Below are 15133 nucleotides of genomic sequence, written 5' to 3'. Positions count from 1 at the left end.
TCAAAAGGCAGTGGAAGCAGAGTCTTTGAATATTATTAAGGCAGAGCTAGATACATTCTTGATCAATAAGGGAGTGAAAGGGCAGCACGGTGGCGCAGTGGGTTAGCCCTGTTGCCTCACGGCGCCAAGGTCCCAGGTTCGAATCCCGGCTCTGGGTCACTGTCTGTGTGGAGTTTGCACATTCTCCCCGTGTTTGTGTGGGTTTCGCCCCCACAACCCAAAGATGTGCAGATTAGGGGGATTGGCCATGCTAAATTGCCCCTTAATAGGAAAAATGAATTGGGTATTCTAAATTTAAAAAAAAAAATTAAAAAAAATAAGGGAGTGAAAGATTTTCAGGGTCGGCAGGAATGCGGGGTTCAGGTTACGAGCAGATCAGCCATGATCTTACTGAATGGCCGGGGGGGGTGGGGGGGGGGGGGGGTGCTAAGTGGGCTCACTCCTGAGACTTCCGGTGGCTGTGATGGATCAGTAAGTCACACATTTGGAAGCTCCCGTTTTAAAGAGATTTTTCGGCTCTTTTGAGAGCCCAAAACGGAAATTTTTCGACGTCTCCCGGTGGGGGAAGGTGTGCTGAACGACATTCCCTGCAGTCCATGACTCGAACTCGGAGTGGAAAGGGGGAAAAAACAGCAGCAGCTCCTCAGAAAAAACTGGGGAAGGGATCCAAGATGGCCGCCGGAGGAGCCCCAGAGGATTGGAGGCTGTGGGCCCAGGAGCAACAAACTGATCTCCTGCGCTGCTTTAAAGAATTCAAGGATGAAGTACTGAGCTCTCTGCAGGAAACGAACAGAAGGCTGTCAGAGATTCAGTCCACCCAGGGTGCTGCCATCAAGAAGTTGCAGACGCAGGCCATTGAACGAGAGGAGGAGGCCGTGGTCCTCGTGAGTAAGGTGGAGGGGCACGATGCACTCCACAAGAAGTGGCAGGAACGCTTTGAGGAGCTGGATCACCGCATGAGGCGGAAAAACCTGCGGATCTTGGGCCTTGCAGAGGGGCTGGAGGGATCGGACCTGACAGCCTATGTGGCTGTAATGCTGAATTCGCTAGTGGGGGCCGGATCTCTCCATCTGCCCTTGGAGCTGGAGGGAGCGCACAGGGTGCTGGCCAGGAGGCCCAAGGAAGATGAACCCCCGCGTGCGGTGCTGGTGAGGTTCCACCGGTTCAGTGATCGGGAGTGCGTGCTGCGCTGGGCCAAGAAGGTGAAGAGCAGCAATTGGGAGAATGGGGTAGTGCGGATCTACCAGGACTGGAGTGCGGAGGTGGCTAAGCGGCGGTCCGGATTTAATCGGACGAAAGAGGTGCTTTATAGAAAAAAGATAAAGTTCGGAATGTTGCCGCCCGCGCGCCTGTGGGTAACTTATTTGGATCGGCACCATTATTTCGATTCCCCGGAGGAGGCGTGGGCCTTCGTGCGGACGGAGAAACTGGACTTGAACTAGGGCTTGGGGGTTGCGAGGTCGGCTGTAAGATATTAGTGCTGGATTCTGCTGTTGCTGTGTTCTCTTTTTCTTCTGTTGTTTTCTTCTTGTTTTAGTACTTTTGCAATTTTGATATGGTTATTTACGGAGGGGTTGTTCTGCTATGTTTTTGTGCTGTGGGACATTGTTTGGGCTGTGTATCTTGAGGGGAGGGTCGGGGGGGTATGTTGTATTCTATGCCGGAGTGGGGGTATGGAGTGGGGCTGATATTTGGGAGCTGCGTCAGAAGGGTGTGGTGGGGCAGTGCGAAAGCGCGGGCTTTCCTCTGGTTTCCCGCGCTGCGGGGCTGGGGGGGCGGAGATGGTGACGGGGGAGGTGGGGCCTTAACTGGTTCTTCCCCGCGCTGGAGCGGTGCCAGGAGGAGGGATAGATTGGGGAATGATCCCACTTCGGGAGGGGTCGGGCTATTGGCGGGAGTTTCCGGGGTCAGCAGAAGTTAGCTGACCCACGGAAGTACAATGGAGGACGGTTCGCGGCTGGGAGGGTTCCTAGCCTGGGGGGGAAGGGAGGGGGGAAAGGGGAATACCGGGTTGCTGCTGGTAGGGTCAAGAAGGAGCTGGTGGGGGCTGGGGGGACAGAGGTGAGGGGTTGTCGCTATGGGGACGGGGTCGAGCAGGGGGTGCTGGCCGGGGGCGGGCAGTCGACGGGCTATGGCTAGTCGACGGGGGAGGGGGGCGGGACGCCCTCTGATCCGGTTGGTCACCTGGAATGTGAGAGGGTTGAATGGGCCGGTGAAGCGGTCGAGGGTACTGGCTCACCTGAAGGGGCTAAAGGCGGATGTGGCAATGCTTCAGGAGACCCACCTGAGGGTGGCGGACCAGGTCCGCCTGAGGAAGGGATGGGTGGGGCAGGTTTTCCACTCGGGGTTGGATGTGAGGAACCGGGGAGTGGCGATTCTGGTGGGGAAAAATGTGTTGTTTGAGGCATCGGAGGTGGTGGCGGATAAGGGGGGTAGGTATGTGATGGTTAGGGGCAGGCTACAAGGAGAGAAGGTGGTACTGGCTAGTGTGTATGCCCCAAATTGGGACGATGCGGGCTTTATGAGGCGTATGTTGGGACGGATCCTTTATCTGGAGGCGGGAGGTCTGATCATAGGGGGGGGACTTTAATACGGTGTTGGATCCTTCACTGGATCGGTCCAGCTCTAGGACGGGTAGGAGGCCGGCGGCGGCCAAGGTACTGAGAGGGTTTATGGATCAGATGGGTGGAGTGGATCCATGGAGGTTTGTGAGGCCGAGGGCACGCGAGTACTCTTTCTTCTCCCACGTACATAGGGTCTACTCTCGGATAGATTTCTTCGTGGTGAGTAGGGGACTGATTCCGAGAGTGGAGGAGGCCGAGTATTCGGCCATTGCAATCTCCGACCACGCTCCGCATTGGATAGAGTTGGAGATGGGAGAGGTGCGAGACCAACGTCCGTTGTGGCGGTTGGATGTGGGGTTGTTGGCGGAGGAGGAGGTGTGTAGGAGGGTCCGGGCAAGTATTGAGGGGTACCTTGAGGTGAATGATACGGGGGAGGTTCAGGTGGGGATGGTCTGGGAAGCCCTGAAGGCAGTAATTCGTGGGGAGCTGATATCCATCCGGGCACACAGGGAGAGGAGCGAGAGGAGTGAGAGGGATAGACTGGTGGGAAAGATGCTGGAGGTGGACAGGAGGTATGCAGAGGCACCAGAGGAGGGACTGTTGGGGGAGAGGCGCAGCCTGCAGGCTAAATTTGATTTGCTGACCACTAGAAAGGCGGAGGCACAGTGGAGGAAGGCACAAGGGGCAGTGTACGAACATGGTGAAAAGGCGAGTAGGATGCTGGCTCATCAGCTGCGTAAGCGGGATGCGGCTAAGGAGATTGCTGGAGTGAGAGATAAGAGTGGGAATGTGGTGCGGAAGGGGGTAGAGGTGAATGAGGTCTTCAAGGATTTTTACGGGGAACTGTACCGGTCGGAGCCAACGGGGGAGAGGAGGGGAATGGAGAGGTTTCTGGACGGGCTTTCTTTCCCGAAGGTGCAGGAGGAGAAGGTGGAGGGGTTGGGTGCGCCGATTGAGCTGGAGGAGCTAGTTAAGGGGATCGGGCAGATGCAGTCAGGGAAGGCACCGGGGCCGGATGGGTTCCCGGTGGAATTTTATAAAAAGTTTGTGGATCTAGTGGGCCCCTTGCTGGTGCGAACACTCAATGAAGCGTGGGAGGGGGGGGACTTTGCCCCCGACGATGTCACGGGCGCTGATCTCGTTAATGTTAAAGAAGGACAAGGACCGCCAGCAATGTGGTTCATACAGGCCCATATCTCTCCTCAACGTGGACGCTAAGGTGCTGGCAAAAATCCTGGCCACCAGGATAGAGGACTGTGTGCCAGGGGTTGTGCACGAGGACCAGACAGGTTTTGTGAAGGGAAGGCAGCTGAACACGAATGTGCGGAGATTGCTGAATGTCATTATGATGCCGGCGATTGAGGGGGAGGCAGAGATAGTGGTGGCACTGGATGCGGAGAAGGCCTTCGATAGAGTGGAGTGGGGGTACCTATGGGAGGTGTTGGGGAGGTTTGGATTTGGTGAAGGGTTTATTAGATGGGTGAGGCTGCTATATGAGGCCCCGATGGCGTGCGTGGCCACGAATAGGAGGAGGTCGGAGTACTTCCAGCTTTACCGAGGGACCAGGCAGGGTTGCCCCCTGTCCCCCTTGTTGTTTGCACTGGCAATCGAGCCGCTGGCGATGGCATTGAGAGATTCAGAGAGGTGGAGAGGCTTGGTGCGAGGTGGAGAGGAACATAGGGTGTCGTTGTATGCCGACGACCTGTTACTTTATGTGGCGGACCCGGTGGGAGGGATGCCGGGAGTGATGGAGTTACTAGCCGAGTTTGGGACCTTCTCAGGTTATAAATTAAACTTAGGCAAGAGCGAGGTGTTTGTGGTGCACCCTGGAGACCAGGAGGAATTGGTAGGCTCCCGCTTAGGCGGGCAGGGGAGAGCTTTAGGTACCTGGGGGTGCAAGTGGCCAGGGACTGGGGGACTCTCCACAAGCATAACTTTACCAGGCTGGTAGATCAGATGGAGGAGGAGTTCAGGAGGTGGGACATGCTGCCATTGTCGTTGGCGGGGAGGGTGCAGTCCGTCAAAATGACAGTGCTTCCGAGGTTCTTGTTCCTTTTCAGTGCCTGCCCATATTTATCCCCAGGGCCTTCTTTAGGAGAGTGACTAGCAGTATTCTGAGTTTTGTGTGGGCACATGGGACTCCGAGAGTGAGGAGGGTGTTCCTGGAGCGAGGAAGGGATGGAGGTGGGCTGGCACTGCCCAACCTTCTGGGGTACTATTGGGCAGCCAATGTGTCAATGGTGCGTAAATGGGTGATGGAGGGGGGAGGGGCGGCGTGGAAAAGAATGGAGATGGCGTCATGTAGAGGTACGAGCCTGGGTGCCATGGTAACGGCACCGTTGCCGCTCTCCCCTAAGAGGTTTACCACGAGCCCGGTGGTGGCGGCGACCCTAAGAATCTGGGAACAATGGAGACGGCATCGGGAGGAAACAGGGGGCTCGATGGAGGCTCCACTGGGTGGCAACCATCGGTTCATCCCGGGGAACATGGATGGGGGATTCAGGGGGTGGCAAAGGGCGGGCATCAGCAAATTGAGGGACCTGTTTATTGGCGGGAGGTTTGCGGGCCTGGGGGAACTGGAAGATAAATTTGGCCTTCCCCAGGGGAACATGTTCAGATACCTGCAGGTAAAGGCGTTTGCTAGGCGACAGGTAGAGGGATTCCCTTTGCTGCCCTCGCAGGGGACGATGGACAGAGTGCTTTCGGGGGTGTGGGTAGGAGAGGGGAAGGTGTCTGACATCTAATAAGGTAATGCAGGAGGTGGAGGAGTCGTCAGTGGAGGAGCTGAAGGCTAAATGGGAGGAGGAACTCGGGGAGCAGATAGAGGATGGGACTTGGGCGGATGCCTTGGAGAGAGTCAACTCTTCCTCCTCATGTGCGAGGCTTAGTCTCATCCAATTTAAGGTGCTGCACCGGGCCCACATGTCCGGGACTAGGATGAGTAGGTTCTTCGGGGGTGCGGACAGGTGCACCAGATGTTCGGGGAGTCCTGCGAACCACGCCCATATGTTCTGGGCATGCCCAGCACTGGAAGAATTCTGGAAGGGGGTGGCGGGGCCGGTGTCGAGGGTGGTTGGATCCAGGGTCAAACCAGGGTGGGGACTCGCGATTCTTGGAGTTGCGGTAGAGCCGGGAGTGCAGGAGGCGAAAGAGGCCGGTGTCCTGGCCTTTGCGTCCCTAGTAGCCCGTCGAAGGATTCTGTTACAATGGAAGGATGCAAGGCCCCCAAGTGTGGAGACCTGGATCAGTGACATGGCGGGATTTATAAAATTGGAAAAGGTCAAATTTGCCCTGAGAGGATCAATACAAGGGTTCTATAAACGATGGCAGCCTTTTCTGGACTTCCTGGCTCAGAGATAGGTAACTGGGTCAATAGCAGCAGCAACCCGGGGGGGGAGGGGATGGGGCGAATGTATATGATTGTTAATATTATTGATATTTTCGGTATTTTACTAAGGTGCGTCAATGTTGTATAAAATCAAAATTTCTCAATAAAAATTATTTAAAAAAAAAAGTGGGCTCACTCCTGCTCCTAAGGCATATGTTTGTAAAGTAAGGAATCTTTGCCTTGATCTCAGGGTTTCACTACATTCTACGCTGATAGTGGCAGGAAATAGAGGGATCCAATGTACCTCAAAGTTCTGTAATTCGTTCTTTTGGTTAGTTTAACTCGAACCAGTAAATGATTGCTGCGTGGACATTATTGCATCAATGCACATGGTGTAAAAAAGGATCCCCTCTCCAGAGTCATAGTGATGACATCTCCCTTCCAGCAGGCAGCTATCCTAAGCAACGTGTAACAGAAGCTGTAGAGGACATGTAGACAACAATGGCTAGAACAAGAGTTTCTGATCCATCCAGCCTATCCCACATAACTGCAAAGGTTTGTGCATCACAAAATATACACTCTTCACCCCATTCCTAACCAGGCAAATTCCTGGGAGCTGCACACCTGTCTCAGAGGAAATTGAAGCTAGTCCAGAAAATCACCCTGGCCCTTATTTCTTTAAAAATAAATTTAGAGTACCCAATTCTATTTTTCCAATTTAGCGTCAATTTATTGTGGTTGATCCACCTGCACATCTTTGGGGTTTGGGGGTGAGGCCCAGGCAGACACGGGGAGAATGTGCAAACTCGACACGGACAGTGACCCGGGGCCGGGACCGAACCTGGGTCCTCGGCGCCGTGAGGCAGCAGTGCGAACCAATGAGCCACCTTGCTGCCCTCTGGCTCTTATTAATGTCGTGTAGTATCTACCTTTGGTACAAGATGATCTCTACCCCAGGCAGGAACAGACCCAGCTATTTCTTACAGAAATTCCACGAATCTGTGTCCGTCACATAAGCTGGGGACCTGTTCCAGAGGTCTGCTATTCTCTGGAAAAAGAGCCACATCTTGGCATCTAAACCAGTTCTGGCCTTACATGACATGAGATCATGACATCTGATCCTCCCTAACCCATTTAATTGGAGCACTCCATCTACTTGAACTCAATCTGCTTCCTTCACCATCTTGTAAACTTTGACCAAATCACCCCAAAACTTTACAGAAGCATAAATATAGAGTCCTAGCTCTTACCATCTTAACTTAAAACTTAAGAATTTTCAAATTGGGAAATGTGATGGCTCTCCACTGCTTCAATATTACTGACCATCCTCCATTCAATTAATGTCAGCTGAACAGTGCTCGCCCCCACGCCAAGAACAGATTTTACCAAATCTGGTTCCATAAGAGACTCAGCTTCGCCATTAAATTTCCAAATACATTTTATTTTTAGCAGATACAACATCAATTAATGGCAATACTACCCTTCTCACCGAAGAAGCTAAGGACAAAGGTATCAAATGCAGATCACCGCGTAAAAGCAAGATGAGGTAAATCAGGAAGTGTTTTAAAACGTATTACAAATATTAGCACTGTTAAATAAACCTGCTGGATATAAAACTAAGCATCCACTCACATCTGCCCTCATATGGCTCATGTAGAAGTCAATGGCTTACACGTGTTGTAAAATGTGTAGGCTTTATTTCACTCCCCCACTCCAGCTATACCGGAGCACAGGACAAGCTATGCTTTAGATTCATGTGAATATCCTGTGCATAGCTCTATTAAAAAATACTTAAAAGCATGAGCATTCACCAGCTGTTCATCCAACCCAATTACCTATGTTTTTTTGTAGATCCAAATTGTGTAATCACACTTAACTACATTTCTTATCAAAGCTTACCATATCTTTAATGCTCAGATCCCAATGTCTGGAGTTCCCAATATGCCAAACGGCTGCATTATTAAAGTATTAACTTGCTATAGGAAAATAATGTTTATTTTTTTCCACATTTTCTTCTGTCACTACCAACAGGAACTCACCCAATGTTGTGACTTACTCGGTGACAAGACGAAGGTATCTTCAATAAAATGTCGTAGAATTGAAGTTTAAATCACAGGGTATTTGTATTGAAAGGTTGTAAATGTATTGACTCTGGCAGTTTCAGATCATGGTGAATTATTGATGCACTCTGCTCTCTCAACTCAATTTCTCCTCTCCTGACGTCATAATCCATGGGTTTAGGTCTTAAACCTACAAGTGGGAAGCAAAGTCTTTAATCCTCCCATTTAATTCACTTCTGCCTGCGTAGATAATTCTCGAGAAAAAAAAAAGTAAAGCATTGCTTCACTGTTGTTACACTCATGTTGCATCTGAAATCATGCATTTTGTCTGTGGCACTTTAAAAAAAATAAATTTAGAGTACCCAATTCATTTTTTTCCAATTAAAGGGCAATTTAACGTGGCCAATCCAGCTATTCTGCACATCGTTGGGTTGTGGGGGCGAAACCCACGCAAGCACGGGGAGAATGTACAAACTCCACATGGACAGTGACCCAAAGCCAGGATCGAACCTGGGACCTCGGCGCCGTGAGGCAGCGATGCTAACCACTAGGCCACCGTGCTGCCCGTCTGTGGCACTCTTAATTAATATTAGAAATGAACAGCAAATCTCGTCTTCCAACTCATACATTCCACATCAATCGATCAGCACACTGCAAGAATGTTTTGAATATGTTAGGTGGACTGGCCACGCTAAAGTTGCCCCTTAATTGGAAAAAAATAATTGGGTACTCTAAATTTTTTTTAAAAGTTTTGAATATCAAAATTTTGGCACATTTCAATTTCATTTATAAGCTATTACGTGCAAGGTTTTGATTTTTTGGTAATATTGGACAGTGAGACTTCAAAATGAGAAGGGGCCAGGGACCTTAAATGGAAAAATGGTTACAGCGAGCTAGATTGAAAACACGCACATCAGAAGGTGCTTTTAAATAAGAAAAGACAAGATTGGGGTTTTGTTAGAAATAGAGATAGTTTAAGCAATCCATGTTTTACTGATGCCATAGGGACAAAGAACCAGTATCTGAACAAGGTACTGGTTCACTGAAGTTAAAGAAAGGGGCAGGGAGGCTCCCAGTTAAAGACAGAGCTGCAAGGTGCAGTCCCAGAAACATCAACTGGCAAGAAGCCAGGTATTTGAAGCAATCCTAATGTGGTGATACCTTAATGCAGCCTGTGAAGCAGTGATGTTCTGTTGGCGTCATTGGGTGGCTGGGAGACTGCGTGGAAGCTCGGATGCACGTGGCGATCTAGAGCAGAGACTTCTGAAAGAGAGGCTGAAATCCTGGATGTGGGTCCTTGGTGAAGGCAATTGAGAGAAAGCGTTGTGTGGGGGAAGATTTTTAAGTGTGTTCTTGGAAACCTGTGTGTGAAAGCTAGAGTTCCGTTGGGACCATTGGCTCAGTGCGATAAGCATCTGGTGGATTTGATTAAAAATCCACATTAGTTGTTTTGGGTGGCATCTGCCACTTGGTTTCAGAGTGTGGTGCGTCTGACTACATTACACGTATTGGTTTAAAGGGATTGTATACTTACGGAGAACATTAGAGCACAAGGGTTATTTTATAACTTCTGTTATCGTTACAAATCGGTGTATACCTGCAAATCGGTGTATACCTGCAATGATATAGCTGGGTTGAAGGGGTAATGTAGCATATTCTAGTTAACCTTTCATGTTTAATAAATGTTTTATTATTTTGGTGAAAGTTAATCGGCAATCCTGTGACTCTGTTCATCCATGTCTCTAAACAAGAAATACAAGTTGGAATCTGTTGAGCCAGGCTCCATTCTGGGACCCGACTCTCCAGTGGGATCAGCTGGGATCGCAACTGTTTAAAACCTCAACAGTGTACAAAGCCCAGTTTAGAAAACAAAATACCAAATGGGCTTAAAACCAAACAGAAGAATGAAGTTTATAAAGTAAAGGGATTGCAAGACTAAATTACACAGGAGGATTTAAAAGACAATTTAAAAAAAAATCAAGCCCAATGATTTTAAGTGCGAGGGCTCATGTCTCTGATCCTCCCTTGTTAGAGCTTCGAATCCTTGGGAGCCTGTCACAAAGTGGAAAGGGAGGTGTGTTAGCATGGTAAAATGGTCTAGCACTCCACTCAGTTTAGGAGTCAGCAACGAATCACATAATTGTTACAGTGCAGAGGAAGGCCATTTAGCCCATCATGTCTGCACCAGCTCTCCAAATGAGCATGACTCAGTGATGCCCTTAGAAATGATTCTTTGCGTGAAGTGCTTCTTGCCATCACTCCATAAACTGTGCTAGCTCTATTTTTTCAGATGACGCTCCTCATTATGAAATTCCCCCACCAAAGAAAATAGGGTAGAGAGAAACCACCAACTCTTGCGGTGTTTCAAACTGGAAGTGTTCTCTTTCAATGATTCAAGCTGACGCTGCATGATGTTTGACAGGCCGAGGATGCTCTTGGTTAAGGATTTGTTTACTAGCTTTTTAATGTGATTTCCCTGGCATTTACTGGTCAGGTTACTTAACCGCCTACTGATACTATCTCCTGTCCTTACATAGTGGCTTTGACACCTGATCTGGCACAGGTATTTGTTGGGCAGCTAACAACAAAACTGCAACACGTTTTAAAAATATATTTTTTATTCAGAAATTTTCATTACAACAAAGTAACAATACAGCAAAGTTTCATGGGAGTGCCTCTTTCAGAAATGTTTTTGTCTTATCACATGGCTTCAGTGATGTCATTGCGTGGGTGGAGCTGGGCTGTGGCTCTGGGAGTTGGTTTTACTTTCGCTTTGGTTTGGAGCAGTTGTGGGTCAGGTGAACTCCAGGATATACTTTGGGTTTTTCTAAACCCTGGCCCATAACAAAAGCCCAATACAAACTAAGCCCACCGAACCCCAGTGTACCCCCCATCCCCTTCAGCCGTCCAGAGAGAAAGCAAAACATCAACAAAAAAAGACAAACCCCACCCCCAACAGCTGACGCTAACCAGTTCCCTGAAAAAGGAGATAAAATGCTGCCACCTTGAGTAGAGCCCTTCCACTGACCCTCTCATGGTATACCGGATCTTCTCAAGATACAAAAATTCCATCAGGTCCCCAGTCAGGCTGGGGCCATAGGCAACACCGGCGACCTCCACCCAAGCAGAACTGGTCTCTGGGCTATTAACAAGGGGAAGGCTAGGACATCTGCCTCTGTCCCCTGCTCAAATCCGATACTCAAAAAACTGGCCACTAAAGGCATGGCTCCAGCTGAACACCCCAAATCACTGGCATAGTGTCAAAAAAGGAGACCCAGGAGCTTATAAACTTGGTGATTCACCAGCCCCCTTAGAACTGTTCACACCTAGGCTGTAACCAGAGCCCTCCAGCCCAATCCTATGCACAAACTGTCCTCCATCTGCCCCACATGGAATCCAGATCCCTGAGCTACCCCTGCACGTTATCAATATTTGCCGCCTAATGGTAACATAACAGATTAGGTGGTGCCAACCCCCTGACTGCCTATCCTTTTGCAGCAATGTCCTACAAACCCAGCCCCCAAAAAGTAAATATCAATGTATTGACCCTGCAAAAGAAAGCATTGGGAAGAAAGACTGGGAGACACTGGAAGAAAAACAAAAACCTCGGGAGAATATTCATCTTCACCATCGGTACCCTTCCCGCCAAGGTCAGAGGGGGGGTTCCCGCTCTTTCAAGTCAGCATTCACTCCATTCACCAGTTTAGCAAAGTTAAGGGGGGGGGGGGGGGGGGGGGTTGGGAGTTCACCGGGAAATATTCACTTTTGCCCAGATGCAGCTTGCACCCCGAAGAGCCAAAACTCCTGAGCAGCTTCATTATCTCCTCTACATTGGAGTGAGTCCGTGATATAGCAGCAAAACACCCGGATACTGTACAAGGACATTCTATGCTCCCTCCCCCCCCACACTGTATCACCCTCCATTTGGGGGGGGGGGGGGGGGGGGGGCAAACTCAACGCAATGGCCAGCAGCTCAATTGCTAAGGTAAACAAAAGCAGGGACAATGGACACTCCTGCCTTGTACCCCTATTCAGTTGAGAATAACCCGAGCACATTCGCAGTGGGGGGGGCCCTGTACAAATTTATGTTATAAATTTTGACCCAAATCCAAACCTTCCAAGGATTTCAAAGAGGTACTCCCACTCCAGCCGATCAAACGCTTTCTCAGCTCCATCGAAATAATCACCTCTGGCTCGGGCCGCAAGGAGGGCGACAACACAACATTCAACAATCTCCGAATGTTGGTCAACAACTGCCGTCCCTTAAAAAAAACCAGCCTGCTCCTCAGAAATCACCCAGGAAAGCAGGGCTCCAAATGCGCAGCCGACACCTTAGTGTCAGCGTTTAACCATGAAATAGGTCGATACGATCCACATTCCATGGGATCCTTGTCCTTCTTTATGATTAAGGTAATCGATGCCTGCGCCAAGGTGGCCAGCAACATGCCCAGGACACTGAATCATTAAACATATCCAGCAGAAGTGGGGCCAACATACACGCAAACGGTTTGTCAAATTCAATAGGGAATGAAATGAAATGAAAATCGCTTATTGTCACGAGTAGGCTTCAATGAAGTTACTGTGAAAAGCCCCTAGTCGCCACATTCCAGCACCTGTCCGGGGAGGCTCGTATGGGAATCGAACCGTGCTGCTGGCCTGCTTAGTCTGCTTTAAAAGCCAGCGATTTAGCCTGGTGAGCTAAACCAGCCACTTCCGGGCCCATCCGGACCCAGTGCTTTGCCTGTTTACATTAACCTGATACAGTTCATGACCTCCTCCTGTCCCATCAATGCCTCCATCTTCTACCTTCTCCCCATCTCCAGCTCCGGGAAGGTCGACCCGTCCAAAAACTGCATCTTTGATGATCTCTCCTCTGGGGGGCTCTGACATATACAGCTCCAGGTTGAAGGCCTTGAAAGCCTCGTTAACCTTCTTTGGGGCAGAAACCAACCGCAGCCCAAGTCCCTGATCTGCACTGTCTCCCAAGAGGCAGCATGCCACCACAGCTGGTGTGCTGACGGATAACTAGCCTTCCCCCCCCATACTCACAAAAGGTCCCCCTCGAAAATTGCAGCAGGCTCACCGGCTTGCTCGTTGACAAATTGAATACCGTCTGCAATTTCTTTCTGCTCGCCAACAACTTCCATGTCGGGGCAATCGAGTTTGGGTAGCACAGTAGCACAAGTGGCTAGCACTGTGGCTTCACAGCACCAGGGTCCCAGGTTCGATTCCCCGCTGGGACACTGTCTGTGCGGAGTCTGCACGTTCTCCCCGTATCTGCATGGGTTTCCTCCGGGTGCTCCGGTTTCCTCCCACAGACGTGCAGGTTAGTTGGATTGGCCATGCTAAATTGCCCTTAGTGTCCAAAAAGGTTAGGAGGGGTTATTGGGTTACAGGGATAGGGTGGAAGTGAGGGCGTAAGTGGGTCGGTGCAGACTCGATGGGCCGAATGGCCTCCTTCTGCATTGTATGTTTTATGTTCTACTGGCGGTCCACCTCGAGGAATTCACCAATCTCTGCCTCTCCACCCTTCCAGATTTATCCTTATGCGTCTTGTAAGAGATTATCGCCCCCATAATGACTGTCTCCCACCGCTTCCCAGTGTGGAAGGCGAGACGCCCGTATTCCTGTTAAGCTCAGCATACTCCCCAATGATGGAGGGTATATCATAGAATTTACAGTGCAGAAGATCATTCACCCAATCGAATCTGCACCTCCACCCTATCTCCGTAACCCCACATAACCTTTATTTAAAAAATCATGGCCAATCCACCTAACCTGCACATCTTTGGACTGTGGGAGGAAACCGGAGCACCCGAAGGAAACCAACGCTAACACTGGGAGAACGTGCAGACTCCGCACAGACACTGACCCAAGCCGGGAATCGAAACTGGGACCATGGAGCTGTGAAGCACCTGTGTTAACCACTGTGCTGTGTTGCCCATCATCTCTATAAAGTAGCACCTGTGAGGGATGTCGAGCTGCGTGAAAATTTTCAATATCTATAACATTACAACTTCAATTACAGCATTATCTCCAATTACAATAGTTACTGTGGTAGATATAGTTCAATTGGACCAATCTGCATGTAAACATTTTGATGTTACATGCTACTCCATTTGCATTTGATGGGGCCATGTCATGGTTGAAATAAAGCTCATGAAACTTGATGCAGCACTGCCACACGTTGCACACTAAACAGATGATATGTTGAGCATTCTTTTTATGATACCTGCTCTCCCATGCCCCAACCATGTGTCAGTGGCAACACAGGCTATGGAGGTCTCAGTTATAATTCGCAGTTTGCACAGTTGAACGATTTCAGCCCAGGGTGACAGTCAGGTGGCTACAAGTGGCCTCAGTGCCTCTGGGTCCAGGCAAAGGCAAAATCAGCAACAACACAAGTTCCTGGTCAGGTTCATGTCATTCTGCTGGAAAGCGCATGTGTGAAAGTCAAAGAACCAAATTGGGCTGCGGCTCCTACAAGCCCAACCCGATGTACAAATCTCCAGTGACACATTCTGTCATTGCTACATTTAGCAAACGGAAACAAGAGAAAAAAAGAGCTTGCAATTAACAAATAATCTCTCTTAATAATGGTGAAGGATTAATATTGTCTAAGACATAGCGAGAACTCTGCTGCTCTTCAAATAGGGATTGTTTGCATTCATAGGGCAGACAACCTGATCTTACCCAAAAGAATTGAGGACAGACCAGGCGCAATGCAAGAGTGCTAAATGACTGGGGGGGGGCAGAGGAATGGTCTAATGGCAGCGGAGTGTGTGAACGTGATGAACAAGCATATGCACGAGAAGCAATGAAAAGCCCGCACGGATCATCAGCAAAACGAGAGGATGCGAGTGCAAATGCAGCAAAGAAGAGCATGCGAGAAAGCAGATACTGAAGCATGGCTACAAGGGCAGCAAAAGTTGAGGTTTATAGTGTCTAACCCATGTTACAGCAGAGCTGAAGATTTGCATTTATATAGCACCTTTCGCAACACCAGTTTCAAAGCTCTTTACAGCCAACTCAGTGCAGTGCTTTTGAAAGTGCGGGTATTGTTGCAATGCTCGAGACACAGCAGCCAATTTGCACATAGTGAAGCCCCACAAACAGCAATATGACGATGACCTGTATTTTAACCAACGTTGGCTGGGGATAAATATTGGCCAGGATTCCGG

The 15133-nt window shown here is 49.6% G+C and overlaps 1 protein-coding gene across 6 annotated transcripts in view; it reads right to left on the bottom strand.

Moving 5' to 3' along the window:
• The window catches only part of LOC119979712 (putative beta-lactamase-like 1), a 37549-nt gene extending 29381 nt beyond the window's left edge, over positions 1-8168 (bottom strand). For 2 of the 6 annotated variants that reach the window (XM_038822276.1, XM_038822277.1), the window contains exon 1: positions 7949-8160. Coding sequence is in view for 1 of the 6 variants with exons in the window: in XM_038822272.1 (XP_038678200.1) it covers positions 7792-7794 (3 nt within the window). In the remaining 5 variants the exon portion in view is untranslated. The other 4 variants (XM_038822275.1, XM_038822273.1, XM_038822278.1 and 1 more) reach the window with 4 other exon arrangements.
• Between the last annotated feature and the right edge of the window lie 6965 nt (positions 8169-15133).

The sequence above is a fragment of the Scyliorhinus canicula genome, chromosome 16 (assembly GCF_902713615.1).
Source record: "Scyliorhinus canicula chromosome 16, sScyCan1.1, whole genome shotgun sequence".
NCBI classification, from domain to species: domain Eukaryota; kingdom Metazoa; phylum Chordata; class Chondrichthyes; order Carcharhiniformes; family Scyliorhinidae; genus Scyliorhinus; species Scyliorhinus canicula.
This window is presented reverse-complemented; position numbering and strand designations above follow the sequence as displayed.